Source organism: Lissotriton helveticus, chromosome 2_1 (assembly GCF_964261635.1).
Source record: "Lissotriton helveticus chromosome 2_1, aLisHel1.1, whole genome shotgun sequence".
Lineage (NCBI taxonomy): Eukaryota > Metazoa > Chordata > Amphibia > Caudata > Salamandridae > Lissotriton > Lissotriton helveticus.
The window spans coordinates 960,640,974-960,663,219 of record NC_136059.1 but is presented as its reverse complement, the minus strand read 5'-3'; the positions used below and the strand labels follow the sequence as shown (position 1 = coordinate 960,663,219).

The 22,246-nt window shown below is 47.1% G+C and overlaps 1 protein-coding gene across 3 annotated transcripts in view; it reads right to left on the bottom strand.

Moving 5' to 3' along the window:
* Positions 1-4,606: 4,606 nt before the first annotated feature.
* TUT7 (terminal uridylyl transferase 7) overlaps positions 4,607-22,246 on the bottom strand; it is a 1,540,394-nt gene continuing 1,522,754 nt past the window's right edge. For all 3 annotated transcript variants that reach the window (XM_078675707.1, XM_078675708.1, XM_078675706.1), the window contains exon 28: positions 4,607-5,731. In XM_078675707.1, the coding sequence (XP_078531833.1) occupies positions 5,664-5,731 (68 nt within the window). In that variant the 3' untranslated portion in view covers positions 4,607-5,663. The remainder of the gene's footprint in view (positions 5,732-22,246) is intronic.

The window sequence follows — 22,246 nt, the reverse complement described above, 5'->3', positions numbered from 1 at the left end:
TATTTCTTTTTCAACTTTCATCCCTTTCAATGTAAAGGCCCTTTTTTCCCCTATCGATTGTGCCCTCTTCACTTTTTGCTCCAAATCTTTCTCTTCTTTATTCTTCTTTCCATTTCGTTCTTTTATATTGTCCTTTATTCTCTATATATTTCGTTTCCTCTCTCTCACCCTCATCTCTCATTCCATTTATGTCCATTTATGCGAATATATGCAAACTACACATAAAAGTATTTAATCCAAACAAGTGTTGTGTGCCCTGTATTGCTGTCCCTTTTCCTTTGATATCTGGTTTGTGTTTCAAACACTGCCTTCGTCGCCCTGCCCCCTCTTTGTGAAGCGCTCACTTCCGCGTAGAGAACACTCCTTTTGCCAGTGTGCCCAGCTTACACTCAACCCCTTTGCCAGTTACAGCCCTTCCCAGGGGGTGTGACGGAAAAAGATGGCCTTCCAGAGGCAGGTAAGTGTGGTCCAGGGGAGACTACAGAGACAAGGGTCCGGGGAAGACCGCTGTCTCCCTCCATGGCTGGTGCCATGTGTTGCAGCGCACGTGCTCCCTGCAGCCTCCGGCCAGGTGCAGGCGCTGCTGGTACCCGAGCCTAGCTCCTTCCCATCACTGAAAGAGCCGCGAGGCACAGAGCGGTGGTCCCGGCACTGGGGCAAAGACGAACCAGGCAGAGTAGACGCAAGGAGCGAACCCCAGGGGTGCGGTGCCTGCTATGGGGAGCGGCTGGTGGGGGCTGGTTCTCCTCGCAGCTGGCAGTGACAGCCCACATCACTTACTTGGCAGATGGTGACAGAGTGCAGACTGGCTGAGTTTGGGAAATAAACTCAGGAGGGGTCTGGTGGGCATACACTACGACTGGTCCCAAAGGCCCCTCTGAGGACCCGTTCCACCCCAACTCCCCAGGGGCAAAACGTGGGCACCCATTCTGAGAACAACTCCATTCCGACTCAGCTACAGCAGCAGGCCGCCCAACATCTAAAGTACCTACACAGAGTGTGGAAGATCACCCAAGGCATTCAGAAAGGTTGCGCCAGAGGGGTTTGATGTTATGCTAGCGCACACATCAAAAACAGGGTACCAGGGCATATCATAATATGTTTACAACACGCCAGAACATAAGTATCAGACAGTGCCATTATAATACGCATAGACGTGTTAGCAGAGGCACTGGATATTTTAAGAGAAATGCTATTGCTGCACACTTCGGAAAACATCAGCCCTTACAGCGAAGCAGGCAGCAGGAGTCTAGGAATGCGAGCATGACACACTTAACAAAACATACTGAAAAGAAAGTACCTACATGGAGTAATGAAGGACAGAGTGTCACCCAGCAGGGGCTGCAAACCATCTGGGACAATCAGCAAAGTCAGATCGGAATAATAAATGACGACAAACGACGCATACCAATTGAATTTACAGGCGGAGCAGAGAGACCGCTTTGGAATCCGTATTGATTCCAAGAAGCCCTCGCATGGCGAGAGCAGCGCATGCGCTGCTTTTGCCAGGCCGAGACCTAAAAACTACTGGTAAGGCCAAAACAAAGATACTGCGCCACAGCATAACATAGCCAGCACAGATACAAAACAGAAATGCTAAAGACAGTGACAACCAGGTACGAAGAAGCACTAAAGGCAGCGACAGCAAGGAGCAGGAAAGCACTAAAGTCAAAGACGACCAGGCACAGAGTAACACTAAAGGCAGCGACAGCCATAAAGTCAAGAGTATTGTTGGAAGGTAAAGTGGGTCAGAAGTAGATAAACCTTGATGATGGATGTCTGCAAGCACATTGTCTTTAGCTGAAGTAGGGTACTCTGCCAGTGACCTCTACAACTGAAGTCTCTTCCCTAGGAGGAATAATAGAGGACTCTGTGGCTGACTCAAGCGAAGTGTCCCAGCCAGTGATGTTCTTTAGACCCAAGTAAAGGCAAGCAAAAATGTACTCAGGAAAACGTAGATTATACACCTCATCGAACGCATCCTCATCATGCAGAATATTCAGAGAAATCTGATTAAGGTTGGAATCAGAGTCCAAAAAGGCACCCATTTTGCAGATCTCTATCTCTGAAGAGGAGGAGATTCCAGAGGCTCATTCTTAAGATACAGTTGCTCTTTTGCTATGGTACAGACAAAGAACAAACTCCAGTTGGGGAAGGGTTCAACTCTGCAATCAGTGCTAGTGAATTTGGGACCGACATCACTGGAGCCCAAGGTGGGACAGATGTGACATCAATGGCCTTCGGCAAAGGAGTAGAAACAAGGTCCAGAATAAAAGTTGGATCAGGCAGGCTCTGAAGAGTATCATCAGCACTAAGGTTGAAGCACCAGTGGGGGTGTGGTTGGCGGTTCTGAAGGCTCCGTGTGGACCAAAGGCGTACCATAAGGAGACAGAGCCATGTTGAAAATTATGCGGCATGACCTCTGGGTTATTGTGGGTTTAATAACCCCCAAAAAACTAGTTTTTTGGATTATTAGGCGCTAACATTCCAGGTCACAATTCTTATGTACTCAGCCCTCTTCCAGCATTCAAGGGTAATGGAACTACCATAGTATGAGAACAATAAACTAGAATGCAATTGGTCTACCGTCAGCAATGCTCATCTGCACTGTAAACAAAGAAAGAGAAGAACGGACAAGTTACTTACCTTTGGTAATGCATTAGCTGGTAGGGCCATAGTTTAGTAGCAGATTCCTTAACTTTGAATTCTCCCCAGGCGCCAGACAGGATCCGGAATTTTTCCCGAAAGTACCTCCACGCACTGCTGGGCGGTGTCGTATGACTGTGCGGACGTTGACTCCAGTTGTGACATCAATGGGGTAATATACGTCCCCTCAGGTGTGCATGACGTCAGTTTCTTCTTTGAAATCTTCGGTGCCACAACACGGAACTACTATAGAAAGTAGCTATGGAAACAGTGCGCCAAAAATATCAATGTATCCTTGAAACAATAACTAGAAAATAGAATTGAAGGGTTTAGGGAAGAATGAATGTTTCTCAGGTCATTTTTGAAAACTATCACTGTACAAAAATAGATCTCAATGCACTGATAATTTGACATACTAAGATGAAAGGATTCTGCATGTTAATTATAAACTGACTTTATCATACTTTTACTGCAAGATGTTTTTTTATAAATGATGTTGTTCCAAAAGTTAAGTGATTTAGGGCACCCTAGGTACTTCCTTTCTTTCATTTCAATTAACCTTTAAATAAAGGCTTGCCTGTTTATTTAACTTATTTTTTATGTTAGTGCTGAGCCACTTAAACATTAAACCAGTGCTGCTCTTGACCAGGGGTTTCCATATAAAGGTCAGGAGGGCCGCATGCAGCCCTGGGCCGTACTTTGAGTATCACTGCTGTAAGGAGATGCGCAGAAGGAGCCCAGCTTGAACCACTCTAACCAGTAGGAACATAACCGATTGGTAATGCGGTCACTCGGGCAATGCCCGAGGGGCCAGTGTCCTAGTTCCAGCTGTGGGCTTTTTTTTTTTTTGCAGTCTGGAGGGCTGATTTGGGTGGTTTCTGCATTGTTCAGATACCGCCAGCGACCCAGTGGGAGCCCAAGTGGCCTTTCCGAAGCTCGATGGGCCTCCATTACCTCCCATTTAGGAACTGGCAGAGATGTCACTCCCTTTCTCTTGCTGGACTGGCGGGGGCAGGGGGCCTGAGCAGAAGTGGCCTTGTTTTCAGGTGTTTCACCAGTGTTACTAATCCGTACATTTTTTATTACCCCCCCACACACTTTTTTTAATACAATTTAGCCGGAAACAGTGTTTTGAGTAAAGGCAATATGCAAATGTGGGCCACTTTTTTTTTTTTTACGTGCCCAGGCCGATTTTTAATCCCAATCCAACCCTGCGGTAACATGGCAAATTACAGGAGGGAGAGCTCCTTGCAATAACTCACAGGCAAGAAAACCATTATGCTAAAAATATATATATTTACAGTCTCTCTCATATGTTTAATAAGGCAGTTCAGTAAAGAAAAAAAACATGTGAAAGGGAAATTCTCCCACAAATATATTTTTTTGAAGGGTGGGGTGGGGGCAGTCCATCAGGTTAAGAAATCATTGGCTCCCATAAAAAATTACAGCGGCTGTCAAACACTTTACAGAATCTGGAAAAAAAGTATTTTTACATGGTGGTTCAGTGAAACAATATTTAAGGTGAAAAGGTAATTTAGTGCCAAAGTAATTTGACTAAATGTGAAGGTCAGTGTCTGATGTCCAGCATGTCTGGGAAGGCCATTAGTTGATCTTTAGAACCTTTGTTGAGGATTTTCTTAGGTTGGTGTTCTCACCGACAGGATGTGAAATATTCAACATGGTGGCAGCCAGATGTATAGAGAAGTGGCAACGATATATGGATAACGTCAACGTGGTTGAGTATTTGGAAGATATAGGTATGAGTTATTGAAATAAATTAAAGCAAATGCCTTAAGTAAAAAACACTTAATGAGAAAGAGCAAATGTACAAATTTGTCACAAAAGTTTCTCAAAACTAGACAACAGCTTCTTTTACATTTTTTCAAAAATAAAGAAAGAAAAAGAAACAAACTCACAAATAATTTTACTCGCTCAGTAAGACTCAAAAAATGCACATAAGTATGAGATAAAACACTGATCTTTTTATTCCCAAGCCATGAATAGTAGCTCATTTTTGAATGACAAGATTTCAAATAAGCTCAATGCGATATGATAGGATCATGGCAACAAATGAAAAAGGAAATCATTACTCTCAAGAGGATAAATTAGATTGAAGTCCTTGACTTGGTGGATTTTGCTTCACATTATAGAAAAGAAGTAGTAATGAAAGTTGACAAAACATCTTGCGACTTTTTCTCATGTTATAAAAAACTAAAATATGTATTCCCTTCTGCTTGAATGCAGACTGTGGAAAAGATACTTAGCAGCAAAAAACTGTATACACCCGCATTACACTATATGTCCCGTTTCTGTTGTGCACAAGGACAGCAAAAGTTGACAAATTATTAAACAATTAAATTAAGTAATCTGCGGTTTGAGTAGGATAAAGGAAGAGTTTCAAGAACACGTCTTGTCCACATATGATGTACATAAAAGTTAACTGATGAGCGTTTCATCAGATCTTCCACAGTTAATAAAATGATGAAACACAGCAGCAGCAGCACACATACATTTTTTTCAGCACTTTCGCATAAGCATTCAGTAAACAATTAACATTAATAAATATCATTTACCCTTCAAAAATATAATCCTGAAGGGGAAAACATGGATCTATTATATTTGGCTTGCAAAGCACCGTTTAGTGCACTTTGAAAGGACAGGAAACCTATTAAAACTTTAAAAAGTTTATTTTTATTTTACAAGCACCCGTCCCTTATCTACACGTTTTACCTAGTAAACAAATACAAACATTGTGGCTTTCTATTAAAAAGTTTGAAATAATACATTAAGAGCAGGTCTTTCTATTAGAAGGACTGCATTAAAATTCATTTCTCATTTCCATCAAATTTAAATAAAAAATACTATTATCAATTAACAAAATTCTAAGAATGCTCACTGCTGCTATACTGCGTACCCAAATGCATCTCCAACATAAACCAATTTTCAAAGGACATATATAGATACATATATATATATGTGTGTGGACGGCCTGTATGCCCTTGAGGTGCTTAAGTGCCTCATGATTCCTGCGGCGTCTTTCTCTGCGATGCTTTTCCTTGAGCCATGAATTTACTGGCAAGGCTTCCTAAAGAAAGATAAATAGGAAGGATTTTAAATTACTTTTAAAACGGAGCTAATGCCATTAGCACATGCAGAAATCGTAAGCCATATGTGATGAAGTATAGAAACATTTTTGGAGTACATTGGTTATTTCACTTCTGAAAAGTTTCAGATTTCCCCAAATAAACATTCATTGTTACAGCAAATCATATTTCTACAATGATGTTTTGAAGCACCAGTCATTTAAAGCAAAACAATTATTTTAAATTAAATGATTTTTGGTGGTTCTTAGACAATTCCATTAACAAATACGGAACAATGATTCGCGTGAAAGGATATTGGAAATATGAACTCGACTGTTGAAACCCATTACAGAAATGTGGCACGATAATGGGTACGTTTCGAATTGAGGACGTACATGTTAATACTTCACAGACAGTAACTGTTTGCTGTACCTTTAATTGAAATAAAAGCAATACTAGTGTATTTTTCGATTGAATTATTTACAATATATAAAATCACAAATAATACCAGAATTTGGTGGACTCATCATTATTTGTTTTGAAGAAATGAGATTGTAGCACACACTTTTATTTAAATAAAGGAATAACTAAATCAGAAGCCTGTAAAATGCAGATGAGGACTCTCACAATGCGTGAAGAACACGACAGAGGAGTAAAATTACTATGACTCCATCATAATCAAAGAAAATCACTGCTTAACCATCGGACTACCCTAATGCCAATAGTTGCTCTGGCACACCTGCGACAGCACTTCGGCAATAGGAAGGTCACTCCCAGTAAAGGTTAAGCATATAGAAAAGAATAATCTCACCCATTTAGCCAACCAGCAGCTCCAGCCTACTTGCCAACCAAATACCTTTTTAATCTTGCAATGACCAAAGTCAATTTAAACAACAAACAAAAAGAGAGAGATGGTAATGAAACTTACAACGGTGGAAAATGTGAGTGTGTATATTCAGCCAGAATATTTCTTTAATACGTACTTGCATTAGAAAGTTATACAACTTTGTATGGAAAAAACATATTCCAAACCTCATTCTATCATCCCACGATAAAGAAGAGACTTTTGTGCCATAAACAACATCCGTGCAATAATAGTTCAGGCTAGCTTTATATGAAGAAAACAAAGAGAACAATGTGAATAGAGACTAAAGCTGTGACAATGGTTAAGTCCTGAATAAAGTTTACACAGATTACATGTCTTGTTGTGCAGCCTCAAGACGTTGAAGATTGCTCAAAACACCTAGGCTGTCGTTTCTCACCTCATTTGTGTGTTTTTCTCAAAGCTCTATTTACACCAGGGGCCGTCACTTGTTTGTGATCTTTTCCTATAGAAACCCATGTAATCATTGCTCAGTGTGCTTCTTCCTTGAGTATCCCTTGGTGCTTGTTGGACGAGGTCTCTGCCCATGAGTGTTACTAAATGATCTGATCTTTACTTCACTCCTGTGTCGATCCTCCTTACATGTTTGAACCAGTGGACCAAGGGTGACCCGGCACCAGTGTGTCTGGCAGAAGGCACACTTCCACAAACTGGCGCCCGACCCTGAAGCCCCATCAAAGGCCTGCAGTTGGACCGGGGAAGGAGATCGCGCCGGTGAGAAGAACTTCACTAATGAGTGCACCACCTGAGGAGACTAGTTCTCGTGGTCAATGTGATTCTTTCAGCTTCCCAGCGGCTGCTGACCGTGACTGTGGCTTTCGGACGGCTATTTAGAATTGATAATTTGATCACGGAGGATCGACAGGTGGGAGTTGAAGACTACGAATAGGTAGGATTGTATTGAACCGGTTCTTGTTTGTTTGTTTAACATTTGCAAATGTTAATACCACCGGTAATGTGAGAGACTTCTCTGATAATTTCTGTCTAATTTCTGTCTGGAGAGTTACTATTTATAAATAAATAAATTATAACCATGCCTGTGTTTAGCAAACTATGGAAGTTTTGTTGTTGCTGCTGCGATAAGCAGCGCATTTTGGAAGAGAGTCAGCTGGTCCCCCAGAAGGTAAGTCAAATTTTAAAATGTATGTTAAACATGGTATATGTCCCATCATGTATAGTGCGTTGTGGAACAAATATACAAAAGGGGATCCCTAATTCCAGTGGCCATTAGAGGGGACGATGGACCCTCAAACTTGAGTACTTAGAGAAAGAATTGCTTGCTAGGAAAGTTAGGCCAGCTATGTTTGACAGTTTGCGTATGTGGAGGAAGGAAGGGGCTGCAGCTCAAGGAAACAGGAAAGGAAGACAGTTTAGCAAAAGTTTAAGGAGTTTAAGGATAAAGAAGTTCAGGAAAATATAGAATGTTTAGATCGAGAACATACATTGACAACATCTAAAGAATATGTCATTAGGCCAACAGCAACGGGTCAGGTCCACCATTATAATGTTGACTCAGAAACTGACAGATTATTGATTGACCGACCCCCACACGCACCTTTGGCACCCCCTCAACCTGGACCACCAAATCCTGTACTTTTTGCACCGCCTGCCCCACCTCCACCACCAATGATTGTCAAACCCCCTACTTTCCAACCTGTGCAGGTCCATCCCTTATCCCCCCAAACACAAGTCAACGTGAATGAATTGGCAGATGGTCCTGTAGCAATCCCAGCTCCCCGAATTCTCCGCTCTGCCATACCTCAGCCACGCCAAGATCTAATATAACAGATAGTATTGAGTTGGTTAAATGATTCGGAAATGGAGGCAGGAAAGATGATAGACCAGATACAAGATTTCTCTGAAGGTGAGCTCCTTTGTCTCAAACAAACTTTCTTACCAGTTTTTGGCCCACTGGGAGATGATTACAGGGGAACATAGTCCAGATGATGTTAGAGCCATTAATCGGCAGTGTCAGGTAGGGGCCTTCCCTGTAGGAAGAGTTAATACCGCCATAGCAACAATAATGCGGCACCGTGGTGAACTTTTTGCCTCTCCCCGGATAAGCCCTATGAGGGAAGCCGCACCCCAATTTATACCCGGGAGAGGAAACGCTAACAATGATGATCCTATCATCCCCGATGCTAGAGCCCATTTCTTGTATAATTGGATACACACCCTCTGAAAAAGGACGGATGTTCTCATTCTTAAAGCCTCTTTACCTGATATTCGAAAGAGCCCCTGGGTTTTTCATGGTGAAGTACATCCAGCTATTGACTCTTGTGTTATGACGCTAGCTGATATTGATGTTTTTCGTATGATCTTACCGCCGGATATGTGGATACTCACCCGGAAACAGGATCATGTTGCAGAGTTAGGAGGAGATTGGGCTGCATTAATAGCGGCTGAAGATGATAGGAAGCCTGGTAAAAAACCAGCTCAGTTCATACTGGACCTCCCTGGCAACATACTTATATAAAGACGATAATTCCCCCACAGAAGATAGATTGGACGCTCCTTACTGCTTGTAAACAAAAAGGAAGAGTCTGTCCCTGATTTCTTTACTCGCTTGAGGAAGTTTTTCACGACTTTAGTGACCAGACACATCTACACCCACAGGCTCCCATTTATTTGTAGACAGATTTGTTGGCAACTTACTTCCCGAAATATCTGTTAGTTTAAAGGGGTCTGAAAGTACATATGCCTCAGTCTCCCCTTAGGCCATATTGGATATGGCTCAGTATTATTATTATTATTATTAAAACGTATATAGCGCACAGCTACCCTAAGGCATCCCGGCGCTATGAACAGTGCATCAACCGTGGGACCATGAGATAGTAGTATCGACTCACACGGGGAACAGATGTGTTTTCAAGCCCCTGCGAAAGCGCAGGGTGCAGGTCTCAGCACGAAGTTTTAGGGGCAGAGAGTTCCAGAGCGTTGCTGTGTGCACAGAGAATCGTCTCCCGCCCGTGCGTGATCTTTTCACTCTCGGGACATGGAGCAAACACCTCTGGTCAGACCTCAGCGCTCTGTTAGCTTTGTAAGGCACTACCAAATTCCTCAGGATAGGAGGTCCGCTGCCCTGAAGAATTTTGTGTGCAATGGATAGTGCCTTAAACTTCACTCTCTCCCGCACTGGTAACCAGTGCAGGGCCATGAGAGCGGGTCTGGCAGATTCTGTTCTGGGGATACCCATAAGAAGTCTGGCCGCCGCGTTTTGCACCTGCTGAAGTTTGTTAAAAGTAGATTCAGGGGCGCCCAGAAACAGACCATTGCTGTAATCTAGGCGAGATGTTATCAAACCCTGAATCAACAACTTCCTCGATGGAAAAGGAAGGAGCGGCAGAATTTTGCGCGCGGCCCGCAGCAGGGCAAAACAGACTCCCGCAGTTCTTTTGGCGTGAGTTCTGAGGGAGAGATCTTGCTCCAGCCAGACTCCCAGGCTCTTAATCTCCTCTTTCATGGTTGGGAGGTCACCCATACAACTTGGCCAGCATGTTAATGGCAGTGGAGGAGCTTTGTTTCCAAGCAGCATAATCTCTGTTTTAGAGCCGTTCAGCTTCAGGGCTGAGCTGCTCATCCAGGTGTAAACATCCACCAAGCATGAGTGCAACAAGTCAGGGTTCTCCACCAGTTGAGGAAGGGCGACCACCAGCTGAGTATCATCAGCATAACTGATGATTTTGATGTTATAGGGGGTCACCACATCCTCCAGGGGGGCCATGTAGACATTAAATAATGTCGGGCTCAAGGACGAGCCCTGCGGCACCCCCCACTGGAGAGAGATGGATGGAGACTTGTTGCTTCCTTCCCAGACCTGGTAAGACCGGTCTTCAAGAAATGAGCAAAGCCATTTCAACGCGGCTCCTGCCACACCCACCCCTGACAGTCGTTGAGTCAACACCTGATGGTTCACGGTGTCGAACGCAGCACTCAGATCCAGGAGGATCACTGCCACTGATCCTCCCGAATCTAAGATGCGTCTCGATTCTTCAACGACTGCCAGGAGGGCCGTGTCGGTGCCCTGGCAGGGACGGAAGCCGGTCTGCGAGTCTTGGAGCAGACCGTTCGACTCTAGAAAGCTGGACAGTCGATGGTTTGCAAGCTTCTCAGCAATTTTGCTGAGACCTGGCAACAGAGAGATAGGCCTATAATTGGCCAACTCCGCCGTGTCAAGATTAGATTTTTTTTAAAAGTGCCTTGACCACGGCTTTTTTCCAGGTGGGTGGCACCAAACCACGAGAGAAAGAGGCATTTATCAGGTCCGTAATGGGCCCTACCACAGCGGTTGCTGCTTGCTTTAAAATTTTAAAAGGAACTGGGTCCGTAGGGGAGCCGCTTTTTATGGAGGCTATGGCTTTTAACGTTTCAATTTCTGAAACTGGGCCGAACGTGTCCAAAGAAATAGGACACTCTTTCCCCTGACTTAGGGGGAGCTCTTCTTGGGTCCCATACTGGTTTAGCGACCTGGGGTAAAGAGTTCAATATATTCACAATTTTAATGTGAAAAAAGTCGGCCAACTCCTTGCACCTATGAGGATCATGGGTGGCTGCTGGTTCGGGAACTTTGAGGAGTTCTTGCACCACCTTAAAGTATTACCAGAATCAGGTGACAAATGTCCCCACCAGGCCCACCGTGTCGACAGACACCACTGGGACCGTATCAATGTGCCTATTGTAAAGAAGTAGGGCACTGGTGTTCTGAATGCCCCGTTTTAGCTTCTAGTGGGAGGGGCAGGGGACAAGCAAGTAATTATCGGGAAGCTCAAGCCCCCTGACAGCCACAACACAATTCAGGCAGCCAGAGGTTGGATAATTATTTTGATTAAAGGAATAATCAATAGTCTTTGGATGACTACGAACCAGATGATTCTATAGGAATGCACTTTGCCTAGGACAGCGTAGGACAGGGAGGACCAGTTGAGATACCTGTATATCAGCCAGGACCCTATATAACAGCTACAATACAGGGACAGGATCAGAAATTCCTAGTAGATAAAGGGGCGACACATAGCGCGATATTTCAACAATTGGTCCCTTGGACACCCTTGTATGGCCGGATAATAACATCAGTGGGGTTCAATGGAACACCAACTCCTAGCCCTGTGTCCAGAAAAATACCTTTACAGGTTAACAATTTTAGTACTTCGGCACCCTTTTTGCTTCCCCCGCATGCCCCTGATAATTTGCTGGGACTTGACCTTTGGAAGGAAGACATTGCCCAAACAATGTAATATTTCCCCATGATCGGACCTTGATTCCGTTCCCCCATGTGTCTGGGCTACTGCAGACACAGATTTTGGGATAATGGACATTCCCCCAGTACACATACAGGTTCGGGAAGGTGCTCTTTTGCCACATGTCCCACAATACAAAATACCAAAAGAAGGTGAAGATACGCTAATATACATCATTGATTACATGATACTTACAAGGGTCATTGAGGAAGTCTCCTCTAAGGTGTGTAATAGCCCTATTCATCTTGTCCTTAAAAGAGGGGATGGAATACAGGATAAAGTTTATCGATTTGTGATCGATGTGAGAGAAATTAACAAGATGATAGTTCCTCAATATCCTGTTTCTGATATTACCACCCTGTTGACTATGGTCCCGCCCACAGCCACAGTGTTCTCTGTCATTGATCTTAAGAACGCCTTTTTCTCTATCCCTATACATCAGGATAGTAGATATCTTTTTGGATTTTCACTTGAAGGTCGTTCATTTGAATTTTATAGAGCCCCTTAAGGCTATACAGAAAGCCCTAGCATCTACAGCCAGGCACTCTAACGACAGTTGGATGAACTTCCCTTACCAACTGGAGTCACACTCGTCCAATATGTCGATGACATCCTGCTCGCAGCTGACACAACTGGACATTGCAAAGAAGTCGCCTTCTCCTTATTGCACCATCTTGCTGCAAAGGGACATAAGGTCACTAAGAATAAATTGCAATATTGTCGACCAGAGGACACCTATCAAGGTCACCTCTTGTCAAAGGAGGGACTCACTCTCACCAAGGCTAGGATTCAAACTATCACACACACTCCCATTTCCCGTACACAAAATTAAGTCATAGCACTTATTAGCATAACCTCTTACTGTGGACAATGAATCCCCAACTTTTCACTCATTATCAAATCCATTTTGTCCCTTGTTACCAAAGACACCCCCTTTCCTCTAACATGGTCATCTGAATGTCAAAATGCATATCAACAGCTTCGTACATCCCTTTGTTCTGCTCCTACATTGGGTACCCTGATTATACCAAACCCTTTACACTATATGTACACAAGAGAAAAGTGTGTGCATTAGCAGTCTTGACACAGCCACACAGCAGCAAACATCGCCCAGGTGCCTATTTCTCAGCTGTATTGGACCCAGTGGCCAGAGAACTCCCGGGTTGCCCTAGGGCGGTGGCTGCTACAGCCATCTCCATACGACAATCTGAAGGGATAATATTAAGCAGCAAACTGATGGTTATGGTACCCAATTCCGTAGATGCACTGCTTAACCAAACTAAGACACAATACCCGACTCGTGCTAGGCTCACAGGATATGAACTCACGCTTTTGGCACCCCAAATTACACCCAAGAGATGCTTGACATTGAATCCTGCCACATTGTTACCCTTACCAGCTAAACAACCCCATGATTTGCATGATTGTATTTTTCTGGCGGAGGAACACACAGCGCTGTTAGATCGTGAAGGAGAATTATGGGTGGATGGCTCCTGTTTAAGATTACCTGATGGCACTACTTCTGCAGCCTATGCCATAACAACGTTGCAGACAGTTGTAGAAACAGCTTGCATTCCACAGAGATCAGCTCAAAATGCTGAATTCATCGCACTCTTGAGGGCTTGTGAACTCAGTCAGGGATTATCAGTAAACATTTACACTGACAGCCACAACTTTAGCAGGCTTTGGAAGGAACGAGGGTTCCTAACTTCGCATGGTGCTAAGATTCAACATGGTGAACTGGTAAATAGTCTCCTCACCGCCCTGTCATTGCCAAAAAGCATGGCCATTATCAAGTGTAGTGGTACAAAAGGGGGGTGGTGATGGACGGAGCATCTGAACCAATCAAACACTCACACCCAGTCAACAGATCTGGGTTTGGTCCATCACCGTTCTTTAGCCCACTCTGCCAACCCAGTTCAGACATGGCCATATGCTAATCAGTCTGACCCTGTGCCTCATGGGAACAGTACAGCCCGAACTGCCAAACCATGCCTTCCCTGGACCGGAAACAAGCTTCTGAGGACCGGTTTCCGGCATTTCAGCCGTATTCAGGCCGGCTGGCTTGAATCCAGTGGCAAAGTGAGCAAGGGACTCACGTCTGAGCATACCGTGCCAACTTATGGCGAACAAAGTGGTACAAAAGTGGTACAAGTGTAGTGCCCACAAGAAAGTTACAGATAAGGTGGGACAAGGAAATGCTTTTGCAGATGAGATAAAACGAGATACCGCAAGTACCCACACTAGCAGAATGTATGTACTACGGTCCCAAGCTGAAAGATGGGAAAACATGTACACAGAGGTTAAGGAGATACAACAGTCAGCTACTGAACAAGAAAAGGCTGAATAGGAAAAGGAAGGGGAGTTCGATGATGAGGGATGTTGGAGGTCTAAAGATATGTCAAAATGGAAATTGCCTCATGCCTATTTATTGCCCTTTTTGACTATGGATCCATGTGCCTGCCCACGTAAGTCCTAAAAACACCATCTCCCAACTACAACAGGTTTGGGACAAACCAGACCTTCGTCAAACAGCTGCACATTTAGTAAAGCATTGTATGATATGTTTACAACACAATCCCGGGAAGGGAGTACCAACCCCCACAGGGGGATTTTCTCAACCCCAGGTACTTTTAGAAGCACTTCAAATGGATTATATCGTGTTGGAGCATTGCAAAAACTTGATGTATGCTTTTGTGGTGGTTTTTTCATTTAGCAAGTGGGTAGAGGCATTTGAAGCTAAAGATAATACTGCTTCGACAACTGCCAAAATTTCTTTGAAGGAATTCTTCCCTCGATTTGGAATTTGTAGGGTCCTATGGAGTGACAATGGCCCCCATTTCACTGGTCAGATAATAGAGTACCTAATGAAAGGTCTAGGGGTAAAACAGAAGTTTCATGCTGCCAATTACCCCCAGGCAGCGGGACTTGTAGAACTATCCAACGCCACACTGTAGCTTAAAGCACAAGTTACTTACCTTCGGTAACGATATATCTGTAAGAAACATTAGTTAGTTAGATTCCTTACCTTAGAATAACTCCCAGGCGTTAGACTGGATCCAGAAATGTTTTCGTCAGCAGTACCCCTGCGCGTCGGTAGGCGTCGTCTGGGGCTCCGCGTCCATCGTCGGCATCATGATTGCGGAGATGACGTCGGAGTACTTAGATGCCGCCCTCGCACGCTGACGTCAGTTCTGTACATAGCCTTCCGTGCCAGGAACGCAGAGCCATGCAAGAAACCAACACTGCTGCCATGAAACTAGGGCCCTGAAAGTGATGACCTTAACCCTAGATATCGGTTCGCATAACGGGGAAGATGGGTGGGGCGGTAAGGAATCGAACTAATGTTTCTTACAGATAGATTGTTACCGAAGGTAACTTGTGCATCTGAAAGAAACACGTTCGTTAGATTCCTTACCTTAGAATAGATACCCCAGCAATACCAACCCCGGTGGTGGGTCTGCGAACCAAGATCACACCAGGAAGTCCTGGAGAACCGAACAGCCAAAGAAGCCATCCCTCCGGACTTGGCTGTCGAGGCAGTAGTGCTTGGCAAACGTGTGCAGAGAGGCCCATGTAGCTAGCTGCCTGAAAAATTTCCTGCAAAGGGACTCCCCGTCCCAAGGCAGTAGTAGCCGCCGTGGCCCGAGTGGAATGGGCGTGCAGCCCCTCAGGAGGATCCTTTTTAGCCAAGAAATAACTGACATTGATGCACAAAACGAACCACTGAGAGATGGTCGGTTTGTACACCGCCAGTCCCTTCTTAGCACCCGCGTAGCCAACAAAAAGTTGGTCGTCCACCTGCAACTGTCGTGTGCGGTTCAGGTAAAAAGAAAGCGCACGTTTTGGGTCAAGACGGTGGACTCTCTCTTCCTCTTTCGAAGTATGCGGAGGCGGAAAGAAGGTGGGCAAGGTAATGGTCTGGCCGATGTGCAAGGCAGTAACCACCTTGGGTAGAAAAGAAGGGCGAGTCCTCAGAACAACTTTGTCCGGATGTACAGAGAGGAAAGGAGGCTTAGAGGAAAGAGCCTGGAGCTCATTCCCTCTTCTGGCAGAGGTGATGGTAACCAGGAAAGCAGTTTTCAGAGTCAGAAGACAAAGAGGACAGTTGTGGAGCGGCTCAAACGGAGAACACATCAGATAAGTTACTACCAGATTCAAGTCCCACGGAGGCTGTACAAATGGAACAGGAGGATACATGTGAGTAATGCCTTTCAAGAACCTATGTACAACAGGGGACTTAAAGAGAGAAGGCTGATCAGGAAGCCTCAAGAAGGCTGAAATAGCTGAAAGATATCTCTTGATGGTGCCCAGAGCAGAGTCCTGCTGCGCCAGGGAAAGAAGAAAGAGGAGGACCTCAGAAAGAGGGGCGGAAAGGGGATCCACAGCCTTAGCTTTGCACCATGCCACAAATTTGTTCCACCTGCAGGCGTATACCATTTTTGTGGAGGGACGCCAGGCTGCCAGAATGACGTCACAGACTTCAGGAAACAAGTCAAATGGCATCACTGCCGCCGCTCAATCTCCACGCATGGAGGTGGAGCCTGGACAGGTTCGGGTGGAGGACCGTCCCCTGCTGCTGCGACAGAAGGTCCTCCTGGGATTACTTGGGCCCGGTCGCGCCTGATCATCTTCCGCCCTCTGGGCAGAAGTGGTATAGGCGGAAAGGCGTATAACAGACCGCAACTCCACTCGCGACGAAAAGCGTCTCCCAGCGAGTGCCGCCTTGGAAACTCGCAGAACTGATGACATTGCGCGTTCTCTTCGGTGGCGAATAGATCTAACCAAGGCTCTCCCCACTAAGTCCGAGTTCAGACGCCACTCGTGATCCATCATGCACCGACGGCTGAGTTCGTCAGCCCTGGCGTTCAGAGAACCTGCCAGGTGTTGAACCACCAGGGTGATGCCCTGATGTTCCAGCCATGTCCAGAGGTGCAGAGCCTCCTGACAAAGGGTCCACAACCCCTCCCCGCCCTGTTTGTTGTAATACCACATGGCGGTGGTGTTGTCTGTGAGGCTTCAGAGCAAGTCGGATCGCCCGCAGCTCCAGAGGTTGATATGGAGCCGGGACTCCGCCGGAGACCAGAGGCCTCGGATCTCCACCTCTCCCATGTGGCCCCCCATCCCAGGAGGGAAGCATCCGTAACCACTGTGTGCACCGGTTGGGGTAGGGAGAGGGATCTGCCACTGACCCAATCGCGGTCCGTGAGCCACCACTGCAAATGTCTTGCAGTGCCCTCCGAAATCAGGACGTGGTCGGACAGGCTGCCCTGATGTTGTGCCCACTGGAACTTCAGGTCCCACTGCAGAGCCCGCATCCGCCAGTTGGCGTTATGTACCAGCAGGATGCAGGAGGCAATCAGACCCAGCAGCCGTAGGGTCAACCAAACCGAAACTCTGGATAAAGGCTGAAAGATCGGAATTAGAGCCTGATTATCCCGAACCCGCTGCTTGGGAGGATAAACCTGAAACGGCGCCGAGACCAGAACCGCTCCGATGAAGAGGAGCTTTTGGGAGGGACTCAGGTGTGACTTCGGCACATTGATGGAGAACCCCAGTGAATGCAGGAGGTCGGCCGTAGTCTGGAGGTGGGAGACGACTGCTTGGGGCGAGCCCGCCTTCAACAACCAGTCTTCGAGATAGGGGAAGACTGGAACCCCTGATCTGCGCAGATGAGCTGCGACCACCGCCATCACTTTCGTGAACACCCGAGGGGCACTGGTGAGGCCGAAGGGGAGCACAGTAACCTGAAAGTGCTCGTGGCCCACGGTGAACCGCAGGTAACGCCAGTGGGCAGGGAGGACGGGAATATGAAAATAAGCGTCCTGCAGGTCCAACGCTACCATCTAGTCTCCAGGGTAGCCAAAACCTGAGCTAACGTCAGCATCTTGAACTTCTCCTTCCGGAGGAAGCCGTTGACGCTCCTGAGGTCCAAGATAGGGCATAGGCCCCCTTTGCCCTTCTTGGGAACCAGAAAGTAGTGTGAGTAACAACCCCGTCCCACCTCTGGGCCAGCAACGCGCTCAATAGCCACCCTTGGCAAAGAGGGCCGTAACCTCCTCCCGTAGAAGTTGCAAGTGATCCCCCGTCATGCGGTGGTACTGCGGTGGCATGGTTGGCGGGGTCGCCTCGAAGGGGAGGTAGTAGCCCCTACGGACAATTTGCAGCACCCACCTGTCCAAAGTGATGGTACGCCAGTGGAGCAGGTGATGGCGAACGCTGCCTCCCACTGGCGTGGAATGAGCCTGAAAGCTCAGACTAGGAAGGCTTTGAGGCAGATGCTGCGGGAGCGGATGTGGACTGACTGGCTCTCTGTCCCCCTGCTTCGCCATGGCGGAATGCATGTTCGCGACTGAGTTGAGACTGGTTCTGTGGCCTGTGGCTGGACGAAGGTGCGGGGGCGCCTCTTCTGTAGCCACGAAAGGAGCGAAAGGCAGAAGGTTGCTGGCGCTGCGCCGACAGGCCCAGGGACTTGGCCGTAACCCTAGCCCTGGAGGCCTTGAAGCGCTACAGTGCGCTATCTGCCTTGTCGCCAAAGAGGCAACGACCATCATAAGGCATGTCCATGAGAGTGCTCTGGACGTCCCCTGAAAAGTTTGTGGACCTCAGCCAGGCGTGACGACGAATCGTCACCGTCGTTGCCATCGCTCTATCTAGCGAGTCCGTGGTGTCAAGTCCACATCGGATGGCATACAGTGCTGCATCCCGCCCCTCAACAAGAGCTTGGGCGAGCCGTGCCCTGGCCTCCTCCGGACACTGGGGCAGCACGTCGGCCACCGTATCCCACAGAGAGTGGGTGTAACGGTCCAAAAGGCATGCAGTATTAATGCTTCGCAATCCCAAACTGAGGGAGGGAAACAGTTTCTTGCCAAACTGTTCCATCCTTTTGGATTCCCGGTCCGGTGGTGCGGTCGGGAAGGCGGTCTGGGACGTTGAGGCCTGGATAACCAGACTCTCAGGGGTGGGATGTATGGACAGAAAGCAGGGTTCGCCCGGAGCTGGGTGGTGGCACCGGGCCACGTCCGATCCACAGGAGGGACTGTGGTGGGCTTGAACCAAGTGCCCATCAGAACATTCGTGAGGGCCTCATTAAACTGCAGCAGAGGCTCCGAAGAGCTTACTGGCGGTTGAAGCACCTCGGTGAGGAGGTTAGTCCTCACAGCTGCTGCAGGGAGTTCGAGGACAAAGGCCATGGCCGCCCTGCGCAGCACCACAGCATAAGTAGCTCCCTCCTCCGTAGCCACAGAAGGAGGAGAGATCAAACCAGTGTCAGGCGAAGTATCTAGCCCACTGGCCTCCCCTAGCTCATCTGCCCAGTCCTGACTAAACTGCCACTGCTGTGCCAGAGGGTCCCCAGACACCTCCCAGTCCTCCCCTTCATCCGTGTCCTGATAAACAGGCATAAATGACGGAGCCGGGTCATAAGCGAAGGGCTTACCCATCGATGCCAGAGACGGCGCCGAGCGGCGCCGCTCCGACGCCGGACCCGGACTGAAACCAGGGACGGCATCGTCCGAGGACGGCGCCGGAAGCAGCACAATGGGGGTCGGCGCCAGCGGATGAGTCATAAGGTCAACTGGCATCGACCGGGATCCCACGGGGGCCTGCGGTGTCGGGACCGAATTCGACGACGGCGCTGGAGCCGAAGCCGCTGGCTCGCTAGGACCCCCAGTTGGACCTGCGGGGCCCAATGGTGCGCCGGCAGGCCTCAACGGCGGGAAGAGAGTCCTCATGGCCACGAGGAAGTCTCAAATCTCGCCCGGAGTCGCATTGAGTCCAGGGACCGGAGGGTGTGGGACCGGATGCGACTCCTGCGGCTCCGGTGGAGCCGTGCGGGTGGTGCCACCCGAACCCTCAGCCGAGTCACGCGAGGGGAGTCAGAAGAGCGATGTCGTCTGTTTGACTTCTTTTTGTCATGCCTCGACTTATCTGAGTGCGAGGACTTGGATCCCGACGAAAGGTGAGGACTGCGGCTCCGCGACCACTCCCTCGACTGGGACCTAGAGCGGCGCGGAGCTGACTGCCGGATCTCGAGGAGCTTGCGGGACCTCTCCCGCCAAGCTTTCAACGTCAAGGCACGGCAGTCGGGGGACGACTTGTCATCGTGGTTGACCCCCAGACAGTAGAGACACCGGTGGTAGGGGTCAGTAACCAACAACAGTCGGTGACAGGCGTCACACGGCTTGAAACCGGGCATCCCTACTGGCACCAGGAGTCAAAGTAAACTCGAAAAAGATAGACAAAATTGTCCAAAAAGTTAGTCAAAAAATTACTAAGGGTACGCTCTTCCCGGATCTGCGCTTACTGGCGCGGAAAAAAAGAAGAACTGACGTCAGCACGCGAGGGCGCCGTCTAAGTACTCCGACAACATCATCCCGGCGATCACGATGCCGACGACGGACGCGGAGCCGCAGACGACGCGCAGGGGTACTGCTGAGGAAAAACTTTCCGGATTCAGTCTGATGCCTGGGGGTTATTCTAAGGTAAGGAATCTAACAAACGTGTTTCTTTCAGATCTTGATAACAGACAGGCAACAACGGGCCTTAGATGGCCAGATGCTCTGCCCCTAGCCCTGTTATAAGTTTGTTTCATCCCACACAGTAAGATTGATCTCTCCCCTTATGAGGTAGTGTTCGGAAGGCCTATGAATGTGTGGGGACCTCCGAGACCAAATGTAATAAAAGAAATACAGCACCCTGTCCTTTTTGATTATTTAAAAAAACTTATCTGAAAAACTGTCTCTAATCCATCAGCAGGTACATGAAGCCTTACTTGAAAATTCAGAAGGTGTAGCCCACTGTCTTCAGCCTGGCGATTTTGTGCTGACAGAATTTTCAACGCTCCAAAAACTTGGAACTCCACTGGAAGAGCCAGAACAAGTCTTGCTTACAACTCGGACTGCTGTTCGCGTCACCAACAGGATGAACTGGATTTACGCCTCCCATTGCAAGAGAATACCAGCAATTGCTCTTCAACCAGAAGGCAGAAGCGATTCGAAGGAGATACTGCAAACCCAGAATACGCCTGCGGTAATAAGGTACAATCTGTGACCAAGAAAGGGAGGAGCACACACAGACACCGGGGGACCGGCTCCCAATTAGTGGGGAGGTTCGGCTGTGGCATGGTGGGATCACAGAATCGGCTGAACTAGGTTCAGTGCAGGTTGTGATTATCCAATGCTTTCTCAGTTCTTTATAAAATTTGCAAAAAAGGACCACATGAACGATTGAATAGATACATCATCGCAGGGGCAAGTTGTTAACAGCTTCGACCAATCATTGATTCTGGGAAAGGTTACCAAGCGATGAAAAATGTTCATCCTGAGACGATTCAGCAAGAACCTTTCGTAACCACTCAATTTAAAAGTTAGATAAGGCTGTATGGCCATGATAGTTTGATTCAATAATGAATGTTGTGCTGAGCTTTTTTTCGCCTCGGGTCAGGCATAATTTTTTCGATAACTCTGCAATAAGTGGGAGATTATAGTAACATATTTCTAAACCCAAATCATACAAAAACTTTTTAACATATAAGAGTCAGCTAATCTTATGTGAGTTGTCAAGTGAGAGACAGTCATTGAATAGGCCTCGATTAAAAGCGGTCTTTGTAGACAACCAAAGGTGATGCCACAATAGAATCGGTTGCAGTTTTACACTGTCAGTAATATATGGCAAACCTAATTCTAAGTGGCAGCTAGCGGTCAAGGTGCCTCGCAGAACTGCAAGGAGAAACCTCAAGAAACTGTTCTCCACTTTTTGAAGGGCTTCCACCTGTCCATAACCCCACAGCCCAGCTCCGTAGGTCTCTGTACTAATGCATTTAGCCTGATAGATTTGGATCATCTCCGCCGGCGGTCTTTTACCAAGCCTCTGCGCAAAACTAACCAGTGCAGAAGTGTCCCTTATAAATAACAACTTTCTAGCCTCAATTACTTGCCTCCATGTGCACTTATCGTCTATTATAATTCCTAAATAGGGCTACGTATTAGTGATCTCCACCTTTGTATTTTCAATATAGATATCTTTCCTTTTCTTGTGTCTAGGCCCTGAAGTCATTATGAATGTTTTTTTAATGTTAATTCTTAGATCTAAGTTGGTCATGTAGCTATTATGCCTATTGATTGCACGTTGGAGTTCCAGGGGAGTGCGTGCAATAATTACGGCATCGTCCGCATAGAGTAGAGCGGGTATCGGACGTTTATGCAGTAAGGGTAGGTCCTGGTACCCTTCCAACATGGCTTGTTCTAGGCCATTAGTATAGAGTGTAAAGAGGAAGGGCGCCAGGACACAGCCCTGCCTTACACCTCTCTCCACTCTAATCGGAGCCGTCAATTCCCCTCCTAATCCAAACCTCACCCTGGCATTTGAATACAATTCACGCAAGAAGTTAACCAAGG